Source organism: Calonectris borealis, chromosome 20 (assembly GCF_964195595.1).
Source record: "Calonectris borealis chromosome 20, bCalBor7.hap1.2, whole genome shotgun sequence".
Taxonomy (NCBI): domain Eukaryota; kingdom Metazoa; phylum Chordata; class Aves; order Procellariiformes; family Procellariidae; genus Calonectris; species Calonectris borealis.
The window spans coordinates 9,051,309-9,073,646 of NC_134331.1; the positions used below are offsets into that span (position 1 = coordinate 9,051,309).

The 22,338-nt window shown below is 45.9% G+C and overlaps 1 protein-coding gene across 6 annotated transcripts in view; it reads left to right on the forward strand.

Moving 5' to 3' along the window:
• Positions 1-22,338, forward strand: part of MAP2K4 (mitogen-activated protein kinase kinase 4) — a 102,387-nt gene that overhangs the window by 61,303 nt on the left and 18,746 nt on the right. For all 6 annotated transcript variants that reach the window (XM_075169760.1, XM_075169759.1, XM_075169765.1 and 3 more), the window contains 4 exons: positions 5,269-5,388; positions 15,642-15,761; positions 18,992-19,043; positions 19,469-19,596. In XM_075169760.1, coding sequence (XP_075025861.1) covers positions 5,269-5,388; positions 15,642-15,761; positions 18,992-19,043; positions 19,469-19,596 — 420 coding nt within the window. The remainder of the gene's footprint in view (positions 1-5,268; positions 5,389-15,641; positions 15,762-18,991; positions 19,044-19,468; positions 19,597-22,338) is intronic.

The following is a 22,338-nucleotide window of genomic DNA, read 5'->3' on the forward strand; positions in this document are numbered from 1 at the left end:
AGTTCACACAAAAAAGGGATTTTAAAAGATCTTTGGCATACTTGGTTTTTCCAAACTGGTATAAAAATACATAAATGAAAAATTGCCCAAACTGGAACGAAAGCTGGGGAGTGTTCTCCCTGTTGGAGCAAGATGCTCTGCTTTTTACTTAAATAGTGTATGTAATACCTGGTATGGCTTTTATTAGCCAGGGTAGATAAAAAGGCCTCTCGAAGGCTAGGAAAGTTTCTTGTTTGAAGAGTTCACAAGGTAAATAAACAAATATTTAAAATAGCCAACCTTTAATCTGTTCGGCGGCGCCTGTGTGTGTCAGGAGCCCGAGCATGGCAGTGATGTCCTGAGCCGTCCCCTCCTGCTCCTCTCCCCTTCGGAGGAAGGGGAGCCCCCAGTCCCGGGAGTCAGGCAGCCCTTTCAGCCCCGCAGCAGGGAGCACCTCTGATATTTGGGGTTCAGTATTAGCAGCTTCTGCCAATTTCTTTTCAGTCAGTTCAACTGGCTAAAAAATACACCATCAAGAGCTGAGTAGAGTGGTTTGTGCTTCGGTTGGCCTTCAAGCTCCTTGTTGTGGCCCCATGGAAGCGTCTTGCACCTCTTTTTAATTGAATTATTTTTCTGTCAGAAATAGTTCCACCTAGGAGAGTAAGCCAACTGGGGAGAGGGCATTTTTGTCCACAATCCTTGTGTTTGGTTTTCCCCCACCCCAAAAGATGTAGTGATTTTCAGCCGTGTACCAGAATTTTCTGTATCTTCCAATATCTATTGTATAAATCAGCCTAGCTGATTTAGTCCTGCTCTGCAATATTGCCTAGTCTAGTCTCCAGTTCTAACCAGTGTCCTCAGATGTTGTTGCTGGTTTCTTGTTTTCTCTTTAGTCTAGAAGTATTTTTGACCAGACTACGTGTGGTCTTCCACTTCTTCTACTCTAAACTTGTCCAAAGAAAATCAGAAGCAATTTCAAGATCAATTGGGTAATTGGAGAAGCTGGCCAAGGCACTGTTTAGAGATGCCTAATATTCAGCAGGATGTCAAGCCTGTGAGGTGTCCATAAAAGATCTTTGTTCTTCCTGGAGAAGCCAGTAAGCTGTGGAGCCATTTCTTGTTCAGAGCACAGTGCCTCTCTCTCAATATTTTGCCTTGTAGTCAGTGCTTACTCTCTCATCCATAGCTTTAAAACAGATGTTTGTGTCTTTGGCTTTCACAGGTTTTCTCTGATGGCAGTCTCACAGCTGAAATAGGTTGCTAAGTATCAGATATCCCTGAGAGCAGAAATTTGACATTTATTTATACCTCCGTAATCTCTCCATCCTTACCTGGATGCCTGATAGCCCATAAAAGCCCACCAAAATGCCACATTAGTGTATTAAGCTCAGTCAAGGGGTAAATTTCTCTGTCCTTCCCATTTCCCATATGACTTCTGAAGAGCAGTCTTGGGACTTTTTGCAAGCTGGCTTTCTTGCAAATCATCGTTTGCATTCTTTGCACAATTAGGTACCCTCTCCTGGGTTGACTCCGTATGGTTTATTGAGCAGAATTTTCTGTTTCACTCATCCATTTGGGTAGCTGGCTGAGAGTTGGGGAAACCAGTGCTCCAAGCCCTGCTGGTAGTATATACTGGGAAAGGAGTGAATGGGTAAGGGCTAAAAGGAAATGGTGAGAGAGAGCGAGAACCTTATTATAGAGGTGAGAAACTAGTTGTGATCAGTGGAAGATCTGACGTACTTCTCTCAGCAGTAAATGTGTTTCAGATGGGTAGGTAAATACTCTCGTCCTTGGCAGCGAGTGGGCAAACCCCTTTTTCCTGCTGATTTGGTGTCCTTAGTCCCTGCCATCCCCAGGGAGCACCAGCCCTCCGGTGACATTGTCAAGCGCTGCTGTGCTGTGCTTTCTGCTGAGGACACGTGAGCCCTGTGCACTGTGTTGTCTTTCAACTCAAGGAGTTGGTTTTCAGTTTGGTGTTTATAACTTCTTTTTTTCTTTTTCTTTTCTTTGCTTTTGTTTTTTTAACTGGTCACCACCCACTGCACCTGAGTCTTTTCATGTGCGTATTGGGCTGGGTCTCCTCAGTTTCTGGGATCTGTCTGCTTTTAGGTTTGAGAGTGGTCCAATCCACAGCATAGCTTATCCTTTTGCTGTTGATGCTGCCCAGGGCACAGCTTTCAGAGCTCTTGTTCCTGATATCAGAAAGCTTTGTCCTAACCTGGGTTTGTAATAAAAAGGGCTGGAGAATTTTCTCCTGGAGGATCTGATGCAGTTTAAGTTTGAGGCCAACAAGGAACCATTAAAAATGAGACTTTCCGTAAGCCTCTACTACAAAACCCACTTTTTCCTTACGTGGCTTGTTTGGCCATGTCAGTAACTACATGCAGTAGAGCGATCAGGCTGAGAGATGTAAGACCTGAAGCTAAGTCAGACCTGTCCATCCCTGTCTTAAATGGTGTCTTCAGGCTGTTGCCTCACCTTGTGTCTTCCTTCCCTGCCATCTCCCATGTCTGTGGGAGCTGCTGCAGTGTCTTGCGCTCTGCCTTGGAGTTAAGTAGCAGATCGTCATTATGGTTCATGTGCTATTTGGGTAGTGGCTGCTGTTGACTTCAGTCACCTTTTGCTGTTTCTTCCTTGTTTTGCTGGTGAACGCTTGTTCCTTAGCTGGTGAATTGGGACCACTGGCATGCAGCAGACTCCCTGATGTGCTCCAGCTAAACAAAACCATCTTTTCCAGCCTGGGCTGACCCCAGCTCAGCGCTGGGCTGCATGCTGCCCCTGATAGTTTTCCCATCCTCTTGAATTTGTCAATCTCCGGTCTTCAGCACTCTTGTAGGAGACCTCTCAATCTTGCATCATGTCCTTAACTTCACTCCTTGAAGCAGTGTTTGTTGGAGAGTCCCTGCTGGCTTCTCAAGGTGTCCTTTGGCTCTTGTGTCTGCCTGGATGCTCTGCATTATAGCTGACCACTATCCATCCTCTGGGTCCTCTGCCTGCTCTTTCTCTTTCTCCCTGGGGAGATTGTGTTTGGGAAAAGGAGGAATCTTTGGGTTCAGTGTTGTTCTGGGGTGCCGTTAAAATCACCTTCTCCGTACAGCATGATTTCACATGCTTTCCAGAGTTGGAGAAGTAACAGCAGAGAAGGAAATGTCAGAGGGAGGACATGCTGTGGGAGGAGATGCTTTCAGGGGAAGTTGCGGAATTTGAGGAGCACGCTGTGGGGATGGCTGTGACAGGATCATGCAGATGCAAGGAGAATGCAGAGTGGGGCTGGGGAGATTCCTGGATGACGAGGAAAGAGGCTTTTTGGAGACATGGAGATGGAGTTGGTATAGAAGGGAGATGTGAGTTACAATATGGAGAAAAGCTCCTTTTGATACTGCTCCTCACCAAATAGGTGAACTTTTCAGAGTGGGTAGCATCTCAGTGAGAGACTAAACTGTTCCTCATAGGTCCCACAGTGGTGGCTTTGGCATCCATTGTCTTCTGTCAAGGTCAGAGCAATGGCATTGTCATTTCACATGGTGCTGATGGTGTGCCACCTAGGAAAAGACATTCAATCTGCTCAGCCTTTGATATCTCAGCAAGGGGTTGTAGAGCTTTATATGGTGTAGACATAAGACAAAGAAATAATAAAACTTGTCAGGCTTTCTTCAGTGATGTGACGGAACTTCTGTGAAACAGACTTGAACCAGTGACCTAGAGGTGAAGATTTTTAGTTTCATTACTAGTCCATTGAGCTATTTTCTTGCTCTGTTTGTGACTACAAAATTCCACCCTCTCAGTGGCATCGCAGCTTGTGGATGTTACAGATTATGGGTGTGCTGGGCAAGTCTCTTGCCAGTTTTCCCAAGTACTGTAGAATTCAATGGGAGGGAAAAGGGCAATAAGAACATGACAATTACTGGTCTAGGCCAAACTAGAGCTACTAGAACATTAAGAATGAGTGGTCTCATTTTGGAAATACCAAAATATCAGGATACGCCAAAGGTAAGGAAAACTACAGTGTCGATACTGTCCTCATTTGTGTGGGTCATCACAAGATAGTCTTAAGGTACATAATCATGCACTGTTTCTCAAATGGTGCAATATGAATGGCCAACCTTGAACGTATCTTCATATACTTAGCCTTGTGCTTGCTAATGCGTGTGGTCTTGATGCCACTTGCAGTCGCTCACAGGGTAATAGCATCGGTGGGAGTGGATGCTGGTATCTTGCAGATTTTCCCCACAATCTTAAATAATTTTTTTTTCTTGGATAGCCAAGTAGTTTTTCTCCTCAAGGAGGGTCCAGGCTACCTCTGTTGCTTTGGACTTCTTGCCAAATATTTTTTTCTTGTTTTTTTTTAATGATTTTTCAACATGAGTCACACCTTCAGGATCACAATTTTCCTCACCTGTGATTCAGGAAATGCATTAATTTCATGCAAGATGTTAAATATGTCTGTAAAATCACATGAAAAACTGTGGATGGTCTTCTCCATCCTTTGTTTAACAAGCTTCATGTTTGAAGATGTACAGTTTCCTATTTTCAAACTTGTGTTGTTCTTTCAAGCTCAAATCAGACTTTTCTTTATATATAGTGTATATATAAAGTATAGTGTGTGTATACATATATATATCTCTATATACACACACACTTTTTTTTTTAAAATATATATATAAAAATATCTTTTACATAGTGTTAATGTTCCCTAGGCCAGTACTAGGTAAAGAATTGTTAGTTTTATGAGAAGCGCTCATGGGACTGTTGCCCACCATTAGCATTACCAGAGCAATGTGTTCCCTCGGTTATGTGATGGTCCCTTTTCACCGTGCCAGCCATGGTGGAGGCATGGTGGAAGGAGCCTTTTTGTCTTCTGTGCTTGCTTTAGAAATTTTAAAGATAATGTTCCTTGGTTAAATTTCAAAACAGCTTTCAAGCCCCATCCAACATAGCTAAGAACTGTGTGGGAATTTGTTTTGAACTGAAAGCCTGAATATGTTGTTTTGCCGTAGTTTTCAGTGAAGTCTCTGCTCTTTAATTTCATTCTGACATTTCATCTGAAGATGTTGATGCTCATGAGAGGACTGGGGATTTTATAGTCTGAATTAAATGGCTTTAGGGGTTTTCAGTTATATTTCTTATTTGAGAGCATAGCTTAATTCTCTAGAGTGTGTTTGAGCATGCCTTGGGGATTGCCTGCTCAGCCTTGGGTTTGGGGTCCCTGGCATGTTTCTCCAGAAGCGGGTCTGAGGATACAGTAATGGCATGTAAGTGATAAAGACTCTGCCACTCTTCCTCTTTCAGAGAATTCGGTCGACAGTGGATGAAAAAGAACAGAAGCAGCTTCTGATGGACCTTGATGTAGTAATGCGAAGCAGTGACTGCCCGTATATTGTTCAGTTTTATGGCGCGCTCTTCAGAGAGGTGGGCACTCCAAACTTGCTTCACTCATAGCAGAGTTTGGTTTTTACCTTTTTTTTTTTTTTCCAGTTTCCAATTTGCAATAAGGAGGAGAAAGTTAATGTATATTAGGTTTCTTAGCTCTCCACTTTTAATCAAGGGTATTTAAGCAGGAGACCCAGATGTCTGGGTGCTGCTGAGCACAAACATGCTATTCCCATTCATTGTTATGTCTCTCTGTGTATTTCAGTCTCTCCTTTCCTGCTTTTCTTCTCTCTTGATGAGCTCCAGGTCTGTGGCTCCCCCACGCAGAGCGTGTGGTGCCGGGCTGGGGACAGCTCTGTGGCCCAGTGCTTGGATGCAAATGTGGTTTATGTCAGTGGTTGTGAGATGCGACCACGTGTCCCTGTAATAAAGGTGGCTGCTGTGATAGTAGTCACAGCTCCCCGTAAGGTTATCTGATGTATGTATGTATGTATGTATCCAGGCTGTGTCAGAGCCCGGATTGACGTGCATCTGCCTTGAAGTGGTTTGTACCTGCAGATACATAAGGGCAACCATGCTGGGTCAGACCAGAATTCCTAGTGGGGTGTTCAGTCTCTGGCAATGGCTCACAGGATCTGCTCGCAGAAGCATGTGTGATACTTCGCCATAGCCTTCAGTTGTATGCAGCTGAGTGTCTTCTGAGCAAGGTGTGCTGTCTTTGTGCTGAGTGATTCTTACTGGATTTCTTTTCCATGAAGGTGCTCAGTTTCCCCTTGAATACATGTACATTTTTTGCATCCATGGTGCTCCCTTGGTTGTCCACCCCTTGTTTGAAGGCCCATCATCTTGATTCATTTTGAATTTTCATCCTGCTGTTTTGAGTGATGGCCCTAGTGCTTCCCCTAGTTTTTGTGTTTGAAGAGGCAGTAAACAGTTGATCTTTATCCATCCTCCCCAGGCCGCTGAGGATTTTATGGACAGTTGCCATATTCCCCCTCTGTCATGTCTTATTGAGCCTGATAAGTGCCAGCCTGTGTCATACACAGAACCCCATCTAGACCTTTGATCATCTTTCTCACTGTTCGTTGCATCTTTTCCAGTTCTACTCTGTCCTTTTGGGACAGAGACCAAAATTGCATGACTGTTCCTGAAAGGAGCAATATCTGCAATAGCTAGCCTAGGGGCTGTAATTTTGCTTGGCCCTTTTATGCACATAGATAGCACGTGCTGTGGAGTGGGTTATTCAACGTGATGCTTCCATGAGTGCTTCTGAGTGAAGAACAGAATTAGAGCATTGAAAGCTATGTCAGCTGACCACAGTTAATCCTGACATACTTCAGCTGTTCGCGGCCAGGAATATGATGTTAATCACTGCACATTTGTGACTGTTTTAGCATCTACTTATTGTAATTTAAGGCAGATATTATGCTGCAGGGGCACAGAAGGTATCCTTCAGTCTCCTTGTGCTTTGCCCAGGCACTCCCATTGCTATCTAGCTTCGAATGACCAGTAAAAACAGTCGGGAAGCTGACTTTCTCCATGCAGCCCAGACAGTCTTGTGCCATCGTTGGAGGCCAGTCATCAGCCTGGACTGAGTCTGTCAGTACAGACACAAGAAGAGGAGTATAGCACTGGCGAGCAGCACGGGATTGCAAGCATTTGGTCCGTTTGCAAGGACAAGAGTTTTGGAGAAGATGAATGTCAAAACCTGAGTACTGCATCCTCTTCCTCCAGAGAGCAGCAGCTCCTGCAGCTCTCCTGCAGGTGTGGATTATTCCCCCTCCTGTAGTTGCTCTGGTGTTGAAGCTGGCACAATGTAGGGGGATAGACTTGTAGCCCTGCCTGTTTTCCACTACTTCAGCACAAATCCAATACACCTACTCAAGGGATGAAGGAAAATAGAGACCTACTGGCCGCTAGTCATCTTTGCATATTATCAGACATAGCAGCCTTGCAGAATCTTTTGGGGCTTTACTGGGAAACTGTTAGAGAAAGAAGTTCAGTGTAGTTAAAGCCCCAAACTGGGACTGAATATTCAATTCCTGCTGCTAGAGAGTCTGCCTCTGTAATTTTGCCAGGTCACTCTGGCTTTAAATCTCAGTCTTTAAAATAAGGATAATAATCCTTCCTTTTCCCATGCTCTGCTTTTCCTTATCGTATCTTAATCTTCGTTTAAACACGAAGCCATTTTGGGCCAGAAGGCGTTGTCCGTGTTGACACAGTACAAGCTCCTACCAAGTGTGGAGCCTCAGCCTTGGCTGAATATTTCCAGCTTTGCTGAAATACAAATGATAAGGCTGTTGGCTATTGTAAAGAAAAGTCTCTGGGTAAGACAGTATCTTGCCAGATGCTGATGAGCAACATGTTCAGAGATGTGCGAGCCCGTCACCTCTCTGCAGCTCTAGGCACATCCCAGGATGTAACTGTAAATACAGAAATAGTATAAAAACCTACCTTGTTCAGCACCCAAATGTCAGCCTGGCTTCTGCTGCACCCTTTGTCTTGTCAAAAAATCCTGTCCTTCTGCAGCCAGGCAGGGCTCCTTCTCCATCTGGGAAAGGTTTCAGTAAGGTCACTTTGGGTTATATCGTGTTGGTCCCTGGGATTCCCTTTTCGCCCACCCTCAGCATCAGTGGTATTTGCTTCTGAGATGAAAGCAGCCTTCTCTTCTCCTCGGTCCCTTACTGTCAAGGTGATGTTCCAAGTCACGTACCTCAAAGGTACACAGGGTGGGCTGGTATGCTTGGATAAGATTTTCTGTCTTTTCATATTAATTACATGTTCTAATATTAATTACATCTTTTAAAGCTAGGAAACTATGACAGCAGAGAAGCACAGAAAGGGAAAAAAAGAATTTCACCAGTATGTTTGAACCTGTCTCACGCCCCTACTCTGCTTAGCAGATCTGTTCCCAAATGAACGATTCAGGTCACTGCTGCACCATCCCCTGGAGTATAAGAGCACATGGGATGTTACCAAAGACTGAACCTCTCTCAGGAAGTCCTACAGCAAAACATGTATAAACAGAGCTCTTCGTTCCAGCGTTTCAAGGTGAAAAGTAAGGAAATAAGTTCCAAGAGGCCTCTTGGGATGGCCTGCTCTGAGCCAGGATTCAGATTCTCCAGGGGTGGATGGAGCTACAGATGGGAAGTCGTCTTCTGCCTGCTCCTAAAAGGTGAAAGAGGAGCTTAAACATTGAGTAGGCAGCTCTTACAATCAGAAGATTGACAAGAAAGTTACAGCAGCTTCAGGAACAGCTGCAGGGCAGCTGGGCTGTTTTGAAAGGCAGGTAGCCTTTCTGGAAGAGTGAGCTGTTGATACGGAGAGCCAGAGCTAAGCTCTTGGATCCTGACAGTTTGGGGAGTGGGAGTATTAAACTAAATTGGACAAAACTGTTCAAGGTCTTATTTTGAAGACAGACTAGTTATCCCAGCTTGCAATTAGGAAAGCAACTATAAACAGGCAAGTTACTGTGGCAGCCTGCATGACTATGAAAAGTTTGATTTGGAAAGGCAAAAAATACTACACAAATATTTTCCCCTAGTTGTATTCTGTCTCACTTGTTCAGCAAGCATTTTCTGATAGGGAAAGTGTTCTCTGGGAACTGGTCCTGCTTGTCCCTCAGCAGGCAGCATCTTAACACATATTATTTGCTTCTTGTTCTTTAATCATATGGGATGTCCTTCTGCTATTATGTATGTCTGTGTATATAAGGTAATGTGTAACAATGCAAAAACTACAAGTTGGTTGCCAGGTACGGGACTTTGCTTGAGTTTATCGGCACCCATTAGATGAGAGTAAATTGCCTGTTTAATGAAACAGGAATAAAGCTGAAAAACTACAAGACAGTGTTTCAGCCTTTGCGTGGAGTATGGGGCTTCATTGCACTGATGCCAGATACTGCATGTGCTAGAGTCAGGTCCTCCATGGGACAGTGCTCTGCTCACTCCTGCTCTCGTTGAAGCTGTGACCTTCATGTCACAGTGTTGCATCTCCCCATGATGTCACAGCGTCCTTTGTTCTGCTAGTGCAGCTGTTGAGCGGACTGCTCTATTACTTGGTTCTCTAATGATCCTAGGTAGAAAAAATCAACCTTTTTTTTCAATAACAGAAAAAATCCCTGAGCACTGACTTCGTAATGCCTGGCAGTTGAAATGGTTTTCATGTCCATAGCCTGACTTCTTAACAGAAGAGAGAAGAAAGTTGCATCTAGTAAAGACTGGAGAATGAAGAGAATCAGAAAGAGAAAGGCCTGGAGGAAAGTCCAGAAGGAGTAGTTATACCCCTGGCTATATTCCTGTTACTTTTCTTCTCAAGAGGTGAAGAGGAAAAAGGCCTTGTCTGACTTGGGATCTCAGCAGTCACTCCTACACAGTGCGAGTGTAGCCGAGCCAAGTTTAAACGAACAAGTTCAATAGTTGATAAAATTATTCAATGAAAAATACATTGCCAGTTGCAAAACATGCCTGGGAAGCCAGGTAAATTAGCCCATGGGGAGCTTCTGCTGGTACGAGAGAAGAGCTGGTAGGGATGTGTCAGTAGCACAGTGTTGATGTTGGTGTGAATTATGGACATATCCTTGGTCAGTTGATACAAGTGTTTGCTCTTTTTGCTATTGATGCACAACACCCTATTTCTATGGAAATCTTTGGCTGTGTTGGCATTGCTCAGTCTCCGTGATCAGTCTCCGGTCCATAGGAAGAGTGTCCTCTGTGTCACATAAGGGTATGTGAGGGTGATGACATTCTTCATTCTCTCTCAGTAGTGTAGGTGCAACTTGCATAAAAAGTTGGCCACTCCCTGCAATGCGCTAACGTGATAAGCCTTCAGTATCAGTATCACGGAATGGTGGATGTTGGAAGGGACCTCTGGCGGTCACCTTGTCAACTCCCATGCTCAAGCAGGGCCATCTAGGGCCACTTGCCCAGGACCACGTCCAAATAGCTTTTGAGTATCTCCAGGGATGGAGACTCCACAGCCTCTTTGGGCAACCTGTGCCAGTGCTCGCTCACACTCACAATGAAAAAGTGTTTCCTGATGTTCAGAGGGAACCTCCTGTGTTTCAGTTTGTGCCCATTGCCTCTTGTCTTTTCGCTGGGCACCACTGAAAAGAGCCTGGCTCTGTCCTCTATGCGCACTCCTCTCAGGTATTGCCCGGAGGAAAAAGACCTGGGGGTGCTGATTAGGCCAACGGCATCCTGGCCGGTATTAGGAATAGTGTGGCCAGCAGGAGCAGGGAGGTGATCGTGCCCCTGTACTCGGCACTGGTGAGGCCGCACCTCGAATACTGTGTTCAGTTTTGGGCCCCTCACTACAAGAAGGACATGGAGGTGCTGGAGCGTGTCCAGAGGAGGGCAACGAAGCTGGTGAAGGGCCTGGAGCACAAGTCTGATGAGGAGCGGCTGAGGGAACTGGAGTTGTTTAGTCTGGAGAAGAGGAGGCTGAGGGGAGACCTCATCGTGCTCTACAACTACCTGAAAGGAGGTTGTAGCGAGGTGGGTGTTGGTCTCTTCTCCCAAGTAACAGCGATAGGACGAGAGGAAATGGCCTCAAGTTGTGCCAAGGGAGGTTTAGATTGGACATTAGGAGAAATTTCTTTACTGAAAGAGTGGTCAGGCCTTGGAACAGGCTGCCCAGGGAAGTGGTTGAGTCACCATCCCTGGAGGTATTTAAAAGACGTGTAGATGAGGCGCTTAGGGACATGGTTTAGTGGGCATGGTGTGTTGGGTTGATGGTTGGACTCGATGATCTTAGAGGTCTTTTCCAACCTTAATGATTCTATGATTCTATGATTTATATACATGGATGAGATCCCCCCCCCCGAGCCTTCTGTTCTCCAGGCTGAACAGTCCCAGCTCTCTCAGCCTTTACTCATGGGAGAAAGGCTCATGCTCCAGTCCCTTAGTCATCTTAGTGGCCCTTTGCTGGACTCTCTCCAGTATGTCCATGTCTCTCTTGTACTGGGGAAGCCAGCTCTGGACACAGAGCACTCCAGGTGTGGCCTCACCAGTGCTGAGTCGAGGGGAAGGATCACTTCCCTCGACCTGCTGGCAATGCTTTGCAGCCCAGGGTACCGTTCACCACCTTCGCAGCAAGGGCACATTGTTGGCCTATGTTCAACTTGGTGTCCACCAGGAATCCTAGGTCCTTTTCTGCCAGGCTGCGTTCCAGCTGGGTGGCATCTTTGTGACATTCTCAGTTGTCAACTGGGATCTCAGGACACTGCTTTCAGAAGTTGAAGCATCCCGGTTGCTGGTTAAGCAGTTTCTGTGTATGTCTTGGAGACGGGCAGTGATATTTTGAATGAAATGTGCAGGGTGTTCCTTGACATTTTTTGGAATGCCTACAAGATGTGCATTAGCATCTGGTAATTTAATACCCAATAAGGACTAAAATATATTCTTTGGAAGCATAGCTCTAACTGGAAGAGAAAATTAAAATGCTTCTTTCGTTATTTTATAATCGGAAGTCAACCTGACCTAGGAGCATAAATTAAAGAGAAACTTGCATTAAGATGGTTTTGTCCTCATGATTCACAATGAAGCAGAACTTGCACAGGCACATCAGCACTTTTATGTATTTGATCAGAAAGGGGGCTGGGTGACTGGTACCCAGTTGTCCCTGCCAGTATTCCTTTTTGTTCTCAGTAAAATTCATCAGCTTTGCCAATAGGTAAGTCCTTTCAAGTTCCAGGAAGAGAGAAGAACCTGTAGAGTTCTGAATCTTGCCACCGGCCTTAATGAAGCTGCATAATTGAAAAGGTCTGTCATCTTTTGTCATTGATCTTGCTGACTTGATCATGTAGATTTTTATATTACCAGATCAATAAATGCCCACAGGATTTCTATATGGCATATACTTCAGGAGACCAAGTAAACCAAGTCTTTCCTTTGGTGCTTTTGATCATGTACAGTTTTTTTTATGGTTAAATTAACACTGGATAACAATTTATTGTACTTGTTTGAGTTTTCGGTAACACACACGTCCCAACCCCGCAGATGCACAAAGTATATTGTGAAGCTTTTGTTATGATAATGGCTCTAATAAGGTTGCTTGTTGTTGCACTTCAGTTTGCTTTTGCTGTGTGAACACCAGCCGTTGTAAGCTGGGCGACTGAAGACACTCACAATATTGGTGCTATTGAACTAGGCTGCAGGTGGTCAGTAATATTCTGGCATTCTTGAACAAATCCGATCCCCTGCAGTCTCAGTACAATAACATAGTATATTGGGAATATAGTGCAGTACCAATTTTTTATATGAAGCTGGTCAAACCAGAAGCAATGTTTTGAATGATCCTGCAGCCAGTAGAAGAAGTCCGTGTTTGCTTTCACTACACGTAGCTTGTAAGGGTCTGGTATGGTTCCAGTTTCACTTGATTTATGCACATTAGTAGCGCTGGATCCACGTTGCTTTCTCTGAGCCACTCTCAGTAATATGGAAGTGCCTCAGCTGCACTTTGCATTTGTTGCCAGTGCTGAAAAGGGAAATTTTCTGCATGTGTTGCCTAATTTCATTTCTGCGGTTTAAACCTGAACAGATCCTTAGCCAAATTCATCCATAGCCAGTCTTTCATTCTTTAGCAGCCTGAGCTCACCTTTCTCCATGCCTTCTGAAGTGCTGGTCATGTCCTTTTCCCGCTGCGCTGCACTTGCCTCTTTCACTGTGGTGTCTCTGCTTCTGTGTCTGGCACAGCACCTTTTTGATCAGTCCCTTCTGCTTTGTTTTGGGTGAAATGCGTGTTTTCTAGGCTCAGGCTTGTAGCAGCCATTTCCCTTGGGTGAGTGACAATAGCTCCCGCTCTGTCTTGTGCTGATGGTAAAAAGCCTGGTGCCAAATGAGCAGCGTAAAATGGGGCTGCCCATGGCTCTGAACCCATAGTTGTCTTCCCCACTGGCGGCTCAGCCCTTCCTAGGAAAGCAGATCCCCTCTTCTCAGAAGGGAAAGGCTCTCCCTATTATAACCAGCTGGTCAAAAGAGGTGATTATCCCGCTGTATTCAGCGTTGGAGCAGCCTCACCTTGAATACTGTGTGCAGTTCTGGGCCTCGCAATTTAAGAGGGATGTTAAGGTCCTTGAATGCATCCAGAAGACGGCAACAAAGCTGGTGAAAGGGCTGGAAGGAGTGTCCTATGAAGAGCGGCTGAGGACTTTGGGCTTGTCTAGTTTGGAGAAAAGGTGGTTGAGGGGCAACCTCTTTGCTCTCTACAGCTTCCTGAGGAGGGGATGTGGAGAGGGAGGTGCTGATCTCTTCTCCCTGAGATCCAGTGGCAGGATGCGTGGGAATGGTTCAAAGCTGCGCCAGGGAAGGTTTAGGCTGGGCATTACGAAGCATTTCTTTACTGGGAGGGTGGTCAAACCCTGGAACAGGCTTCCTAGAGAGGTGGTCGATGCCCCAAGCCTGTCAGTGTTTAAGAGGCATTTGGACAATGCCCTTAACAACATGCTTTAACTTTTGGTCAGCCCTGAAGTGGTCAGGCTGTTGGACTAAATGATCATTGTCGGTTCCTTCCAACTGAAATAGTCTATTCTGTTCTGTTCCTCTTGGAGGCAGCATCCCTCCTGTGGCAGGAGACAGTGATGGATTCACTGTCACTGAAGCAGCAGCATCCATAATGCTGGTGGCACGTGGGACGCTTCCTGGTAGTTTGCTGTCTGTGTTGCTGAAAACAGCCTTGCATGTGTGTGAGCAGCCCAAGACCGAGCTGGGTGGCACCGCTGCCTCTGCTGATACCAGTGCGCAGTGTTTGACAACACCTTTGCTGGGCACTTCTGTTCCTGCTAAACCAAGCATTTGAACTGGAGGCATCTTGGCGGATGCAGTTCTTTGGCTTGTGTTTCACAGGAGGTCATTCTGAGCGGCAGAAGAGCCCTTTTGGCCTTAAAACCTGTGGCTCTACAAGCTTTTCCATCATCTAAATACTCGAGAATTGCTCCTGACTCTCATGAGCACCGGGAAATTGCTTCAAACACAAGTGACTTGGGTGTGTGGGATGGGAGCACGGGGCTTTGCCACACCTCCAGCATCTCCATGCCCTAGGGTTTTTTCCTAATTCCATTTCCATATATTTTCGGAGAGTTTGGTTGGTTTGTGTTTTGTCTGGTCAGGAAAAAATCTACCTTCTGTAGGATAATTACTTGGGGAAGTTTCTCCTCTATTTGTTGCTTCTTATATCACGGGAGTGTGCAGCTTAGTCATAACCAGACAGGCATCCTGTGCCCTGAACCACTCAGGCAACCCAGGGCAGCACTACCTGTACAAGCTGCTGCTCCCTACACAACTGTTTTGGGTGGTGTTTAGCTAGGATGAGACATCCAGACTAATCTACTCCGTTCTGCACTTAGCTTTTGACAGCTAATGCAGTTTTAACACTCATTGTGATACAGCCTGTAGAAGATAGGTATGAGTATGTCGTTTCTGGTGAGGACAGGTCTAGTCCTAGTGTTTTAGTATTTCTAGCAATGAAGAGTTGCCTGAAGTACATGAGAGTCTGCAGAAATAGCTTATGCAAAGCCTTCTGTCATTCTCAACTGGAGATAAAATGTTCAAAAAAATTGAAATAACTAAGATCAATCCATGGCTAACCTGTCCATCACCATATGGTAGATACATACTAAAACAAAAGATGAAGTCCTTCTAGATTGTGGGGATCCATTTCTTATCCCCAGTGAATCCATTGTGAGCAGGTCGATTTACAGATCTTGGGAGACATATTTTGATAAAAAGACATATTATTCTCCTGTAATAGTTACGCTTAGCTTGGTTTAACACAGATACTAGTATGTTTTCCAATTTTCTGCATTTAAATTGTTTAACTGCAAGATGTAAATCAACAAAACCCTCCACATACTTGCGTTTATCTTCATTTTCTCTTGCTTAGATGCTATCTCCGAATGTTGTGTGAAATATCTTCTGTCCTCTGCAGGGTTGTCATAAACTGAAAGGATTTTTTTTTAGTATTACTGTGCATGCTCATGTCTCACTATGCCTGCAGCCTTCTGGAGAGCCAAACAGTTTTTGAGATGTGGATTCATCTAGGTTCAGGCATCTAAAATGTAATGTCAAGTCTCAGCTGGTCAACTAGATTCCTCTGCTGGTGAATGGAGCGGAGGAGAGGTGTGTATAGGGGCGAGTCTTCCATTCCTAAAATTAATCAAGATCAATTCCATCCTTCCTGTCAAATGCATGTTGCTGTTAATGTATTTTATTGGATTCAAGGGATCTCTATATGCTCTCTGGATTTTTGTTTCTCGTTTTAGCTTGACAGTAACACAGATTCTTTTCTCTTTCCAGGGTGACTGTTGGATCTGTATGGAGCTCATGTCTACCTCGTTTGATAAGTTTTACAAATATGTATATAGTGTATTAGATGATGTTATTCCAGAAGAAATCCTAGGCAAAATCACTTTAGCTGTGAGTATTTTGTTAAACTTTTTTGTGTGTGTTTTTGAAGCTAATGGATTTTTGAAAAATCCAGATCTCTTCCACTGACTTGTGAGAAAGCTGGTTGATCTGCATGCAGCAGAACTGCTGCTGTTGTATTTCACCACAGTTTTAATGATCCCCGAGTATATTCTGACTTTCCCATAGCATATTGCATGAAGGAAAAGCAGGTCCTGGGGTCTCTAATCAGTTCATAAAGAGACCCCGGGACCAGCCTCCTGCTCCGTCTGCTTGAACATCGGCACTGACAGCATAGGCACCAGCCCTCTCCTCAGGGATTGCTTCTTATGCCCAGGTGGTGGCATCAGCGGAAGCCGGGCACAGGTCGTCTCATGCCAAGGAAGGTGCCTAAAATAGATGAAGTGTCTCCCCTTCCCTTGTTTGTAAAGGGAACAAGGGATTGGGCATTTATAGCCAGGACATGTGAACCCCACCAGAGAGTAAGGTTCTGGTCTCAGTAAGTTGCCTACCCTCTCTCTCAAGTCAGCTGGGAGAGGTTGGTGCCTCTGTACAAGAGCTAAGTTCCCATCTCATGGTGCCTTAGGTAGTGAAGTGAAGTGAGATGAATCCCACCGAGGGCTACACGGAGCCCACTATCTCCCTTTAAGAAGCCCTGTAAAATTATCCTTGTCTGTGCCAAAATGAACCCTTAGTTGACTAAACACAAGGGCAAGTTTTGGCCCTGCAAAACAAACTTTTGGTTTTGGGCTGTGGAGGAAGAGGTGTTGAAAGGTATCCTAAAACCTCTGTCCTGGTGCTGCCCGTAAAGATCTGTCAGGTCCATTGGCTTTCTGCAGCGGATGCTGGGTCATTCCAGTCCAGACAAACCTCTAGTAGCCTTGTGCAAAGGCTCCCAAAAGTATAAGTGCGTCTTCAGCAGGTGGAGAACCTCGTTGATGTTTTCTTGCCTTAATCTGGAAGGCCTGGCCAAGCCAAATGAATTAGTTCAGTGAGGCTGCTGGAGGATGAAAGGCTGCAGAAGCGAAGCACCATTCCGGAGTAATGGGGGGGGAAATGTGAGTGAACACTAGAGTCATGCCATATTGGCTTCAGCATGTGAATGCCGCAGTAAGCTGGTGTCCTGAACCGCCACAGTGATGGGGAGGTGCTCAGCAAGTCACAAACCATGACCTCTTGAAAGGATATGGGCAAATTCTGCTCAGTGCCTGATCTTGGGAGAAAACCATCTTCATTCTTCTTAGGGTCATCTTTATAAAATGTTGAGCCTACCTGGACCTGCTGCCACTTCTTACAGCTAACAAACTGCCTTGACAGCTAAGGCACTGTCACGTATTTAGATATTTATAGCCAAGACTGAAAATCCTATCAAAGGCAGCCAATAGCTGTTCTTCAGCCCATGGAATGCGTCTTACCACCAACCAACTAAATGTATTACTGGCCAAAGCAAGGCTTGAGATGTAGACAAGAGATGACTGGGTAAGGTCTATCCTTTCAGGGTCGTCTGCTTGGAGTTATATGTAATTCTGTAGGGGGAAAGAAAAGGAGATCCTTTCTTCTAGGGTTTGCAGGGTATTAGAGACATGCTGGCCCACATTTTGGCTCAGACAGAATTTGCAAAGTGTTTGCCTGATGAAGATAGTTTGGGCAGAGACTTGAGATGAGTTTTAAAGCTCTCAAAGGGAGTTTCTCTACTTACCCTGTGCAGACAGCACACTGTGAAAGTGCACCAAAGCTTTAACTCCTAGCCAAGGAAATTACCACCTTGGATGTTTCAGACCTGGGGGTGAGGGATGGACTGAGTAAGCTAAAATTTTCCATACCTGATCCATGACCCACAACAGATCTGGGGATGTGAAGCCCAGCTGCGCTGTGCAGGACGTCGTGGGCTGCTCATCAAACATCGCTGCCCTTCCTTCACATTGTACCTGAAGGCAGCTCAGCCCCAGCAGCTCCTGAGGGAGGTCCTCTGCACAGACTGGCTTTAGGAGCTGAGACCAGTTCTGACTAGGTCTTGAGGTCTGAGGTTTGTTTCTGTCCGCCTTTTTCTAGAAAACAAATGAGGAACAGCATTTAATAATTCTGATATGAGAATACTTGAAGGCCTCCAGGTCCAGAAGGTTTATGTGCGCACTGCCCTGGTAGTCCCATCATGTGCAGCTAGGGTATGTGCTGCAGCTCACAGCTCGGTGTGCTCTGCCAGCCACCCTTCATTTCGTGTTAGAGCTCTTTTACTCCAGACTGAAGAGCTGTGAGCTTCTGCTTCACCCTCTTGAGGGTGGGGGCAGAAGCTTCTGGCAGGGTTAGCTGGGATTTAAACCAACATTCAGTCACTAAGTCCAGCAGGCTTTTTCTTGCTGAAGCTCAGGTCCAAGGAGGCCATCCAGTATCATTCCGCTATGGGCTTGCCTAAAAATCTGTTGATGCTTTGTTGTTCAGAGAGATATGGTAGCTTCTGCTGCTGGAGCAGAAACCTGCTCTGGAGCAGCAAGGTGGGCGGTGAGGAGGAGAGAGCACTTCAGCTGCCCCAGAGCCTGCCAGAGCTTTTAATTACCTAAACACTTCAACACGGGGTTGTGTGAGCAGGAAGGACAGTCTTTTGGCAGTTGTTCCTCGGTGCTAGACTTCATCCTTACAGTTGCACAGCTTCAGAGTGCTTTACAGCACAACATGAACACCCTCTTACCATCATCTTCAAGGCAGTCTTTTGGCCATTGGTTTCAATGATCTTTTCAGCAGAAGCGAAAGTAATTAAAATGGTGAACTTCCAGGGTTTTTTTAAATCATCCTGTGAAATCAGGCTCTTTAAGTGTCTCTTCCACGGTGAATGGTTAAATCAGAACAGCCTCCTCTGCTGCTCCCCACACTGCTGCTGCTCAGCAAGTGGAATAGGAACAGTTGTTACCTACTCAAAAAGTACAGCATAGGGCTTGAAATAAGTTATTAGTCAAGATAATTAACATCAGAAATTGCTTGACTTCACTTCTTGCTCCCCTCTCACTGATTGTCATCTTTCCAGGTTACAGCAAGTGGTATGTGTTTACTTAAGCGCATGCTCTCTCTTATATCACCTTCTGTTTGCAGGAAAGACTGGGAGAAAAATGCTTTTATTACATGGCATATTACAGCATTGATGTCTTAACATATTAAATGTGTTTTCCCCCTTCTTGGAGCTCCAAGAGTTCAATAATCACAAGAATCTTAAGACGTTTGCTTATTTTTCATCTGTTCTTCTTTCCTAGACTGTGAAAGCACTAAACCACTTAAAAGAAAACTTGAAAATCATTCACAGAGGTGAGTTCCTGACTTTTCACCTTGCCTACAAAAATAATTGCAAGGATTTTAAGAGGCCTTTGCCTCAGATCAAAGTGTAATCAGCATGTGTACTACCACGAGCGGGAGTATAGGTTTTGCACAAGTGTGTCCCCAGTGGCTGTTTCATTGCCCCTTCGCTCTGTGGTTTTCCATAAAAGCATGATTTCAGGGTGGTTGGGTGTCTGCCTCTGCCTCTGGGCACATGGCATCTTTGGTGCTGGCTCCATCTCCTCTTGCTTCTGGTCAGGATCCTCAGCAGCGGCGAGCGCATCCAGTCGCCGCCTGCCCGCCCTACGCCAAGGGGCGATGGCGCGGCGCTGCCGGTGTCGATTTTCTGCAGCTGCTCTTCTTGAAATTGAAACCTCCAGCTGTGACTTACCAGTTTAAATTTCTTTTCCTTGCAGACATCAAACCTTCCAATATTCTTCTGGACAGAAATGGAAATATTAAACTCTGTGACTTCGGCATTAGCGGACAGCTTGTGGACTCCATTGCCAAAACGCGGGATGCAGGGTGCCGGCCATACATGGCGGTGAGTGGGGATGAGCTGGGCAGCGGGGAGCTGGCTTGCCCGTGGGCTATGCAGGATCTTACCCTCCTTCTGCAGGCCAGGCTCAACATGGCCATGCCTGTTGTCTGACTGAAGTGTCAGCCTGTTTCCTGTGGGATGAGCACCCCCTTCCTAGATGAAACCAAGCTCTGGATTGAGCACCGCTGCTGGCAGCATCAGCAAAAGCATCCAGGCTGTGGCAAAGTGATGAAATTCCCTTTTTTTTAGCTGGGTTCCTCTGCTGCTGCCAGTGCTGTGGCGCTGGAGCAGAGAGCTTCTCTGCGTCTTCCAGCAGCGCCCGCTCACACTCCAAAACAAACAGCGCACGGGGGGAGGGAGTGCCGTCTGGGCGTGGGGTTTTCTTGGTCTGCAAGAAATCCATTTGCTACGGTAAGATTATGTCACAGGAGTTATTGCAGAGCAGAATTATAGTCATTTTTGCAAACCACTTTAATTCCAAAGTGTGCCATAACTTAATTCCAGGAGAATGTGATTCTGGAGAGCAGTGGTAGCAGAGCAGCTGCGTGGAAATCGCTCGGGCTGAGCCGTGGCTCCTGGGAGTCTGTCCTGCTTGTTTGCTTCCCTCCCTCTCCCAGGGAGAAAAGCTGTGGTGATGGTTTTCGAAGCTGTTTGAGGGTTTTAAACACTTCTGTGCATCGGGCTGCTTTGAAAACGTGTCTCTTGGTTTCACATGAGCTGCGGGTGCCTTGCACGGGGAGCTATGTGTCTGCTGCTGTCAATGTAACTTTAATTTCAGTGGCTGTGTTGAACTGTCATTACTTATCTTACGGCTCTATATGCTGAAAAATACTGTTTTCTGTACTCTCTTATCTACCACCAAGGAAACAAAAAAGGAAAATCTCTCTCTTTTAAAGGTACTGTGCCCATCTGGTCCAGGTAATGGCTCTCATGTGGCTTTTATCTGACTGTGGTGTCCAAGGCAAAACCTGTCTGCCCCGATCCTGATCTGTGCAAGCACAGAGCCTGAGTTTCGGAGCATTTGACCTTTTCTGTTCACTGTCCTCATAGCAGAGCTAGTTACTCAATGAGCTGGAAAGAAGAGTACAGATGAGATCTGTTATTGGAGACCAGTTCTGTGGTACAACAAAGTGTGTTCAAGCCTCCAAGCTACGTAACGTAGTGAAATGGGGCAGAACGGGGCAGTTCGTTTAAATAAAGACTTTGTGAGGCTGGAGAGAGGGCAGAGGCATGTCTCTGCTCTGAGCATTTTTGGCAAGTGCCTGGAGCTCCCTGCAGGGGAGAGGATCAGTCAGAGGTGCCCAATTTGTTGTGTTGGTGGGGCGTGGGATGCTGAGGGCAGCAGCAAAGAGAGGTGCCCTAGGAGGACACGGGGGCCAGCGCAGTCTGAGCAAATCTGACCCGAGGCTGGGTATTTGCATCTCAAACTGCAGGCACTTCTGATAGCATCGCTCTGTGGAGTTAGGACTGTTGTTGACTTTTCCCTGTCCTCTGAGGTGTGTATTGGGTCTGTAAATAGGGCTCTTGAAAAATTGCTCGCTCCTTTCCCCCTCCCATGTTCGGTGGGCTATAATTACAAGAACTAATGTTCCCACTTTTTCTTAAAACTGTGGGTAGATGGTTAGCTTTGTACAGGCTGTTGGTTTAGTTACAACATGACGGTTACTGGCATGTCTGTAAATAGCTGCGCTGCTTCATTTCCCCTGGGACTTGAGTGGGTGGGTGCTTGTGATAGCCCCTTGTCTTTCTCCCTATCTGTACATATCCACTCTGCTCTTTGTGCATCTCCATCACCAGCTCCAGACTCTGTTGGATTTTTAAGTGAGCAAAAGTGTTTCAATTCAGTTTGTGATTTTAAGAGCCTTGGCGTGGTACACGGTTTGTGGGGTGAAGCCAGCAGCTGGCAAGCGGTGTGGGAGACAGCTGGCCTCTTCCCTTCTGCTCTCCGGACTCAGTGACTCCTCTCCAAGTACATGAGCATTTCCACGTACTGAGAAGCCTGGGAAATGGGGAGATGTCCCCAGCATGCAGGCACATCTGCCAGCTCTTTCTCCAAGCCAGCAGAGGCTGATGGCTGTAGTGATGCTGTGATCAAACCTGAATATACCTGGGAGGGAATCAGACCGGTCAAACTCCTTTCAAAAGGAAAATACGGTTTTTTTTGGTGCAAAATAGGCAACTATTTTTGGTACAAAATTATGTGACTATGTTCAGCCAGGGCGGGTCTGATAAGGGCTGCTGGATGATGCTCCCTGACGATGAGAGCATGTTGCTCTGCAAGGCCCACTTGGCCCGTGGCACTTGCAGTAATTCTTGTAGCATGAGCACTTGCCCACCGAAGGAACCTGATAACACCGTGTTCACTGGAGCTGGGTCCCCAAATAGCCGTTGATAACAATAACATTGGATGTCGGCCAGTTTGACAGCGAGCAGTCTGATTAGGCAGCAGGAGCCACATCCAGCTGCTAAGCAAGCGCTGTGTGGTTTAACCAAAATTGTTAGAGCTGTCACAGAAAGCAGAGTATCAGCCTTGGAGCTGCCAGTGCTGGAGAAGTTGTTTTGCTTTTGGCTTTAATTCCCCTGCGATCCTTATATTGAAGTAAAGGTATACATGTTGGTGCCTTGTGTTCTCTGAAAGAAAGGAAGGAAAGAAGGAGCCCCCCGTGCTGCCCCAGGCAACAGTCTGCCCCCGGGAGAGACCTGTGCCAGCGCCAGCATTGTGGGTTTGCTCTAGGTGAGGTTTCG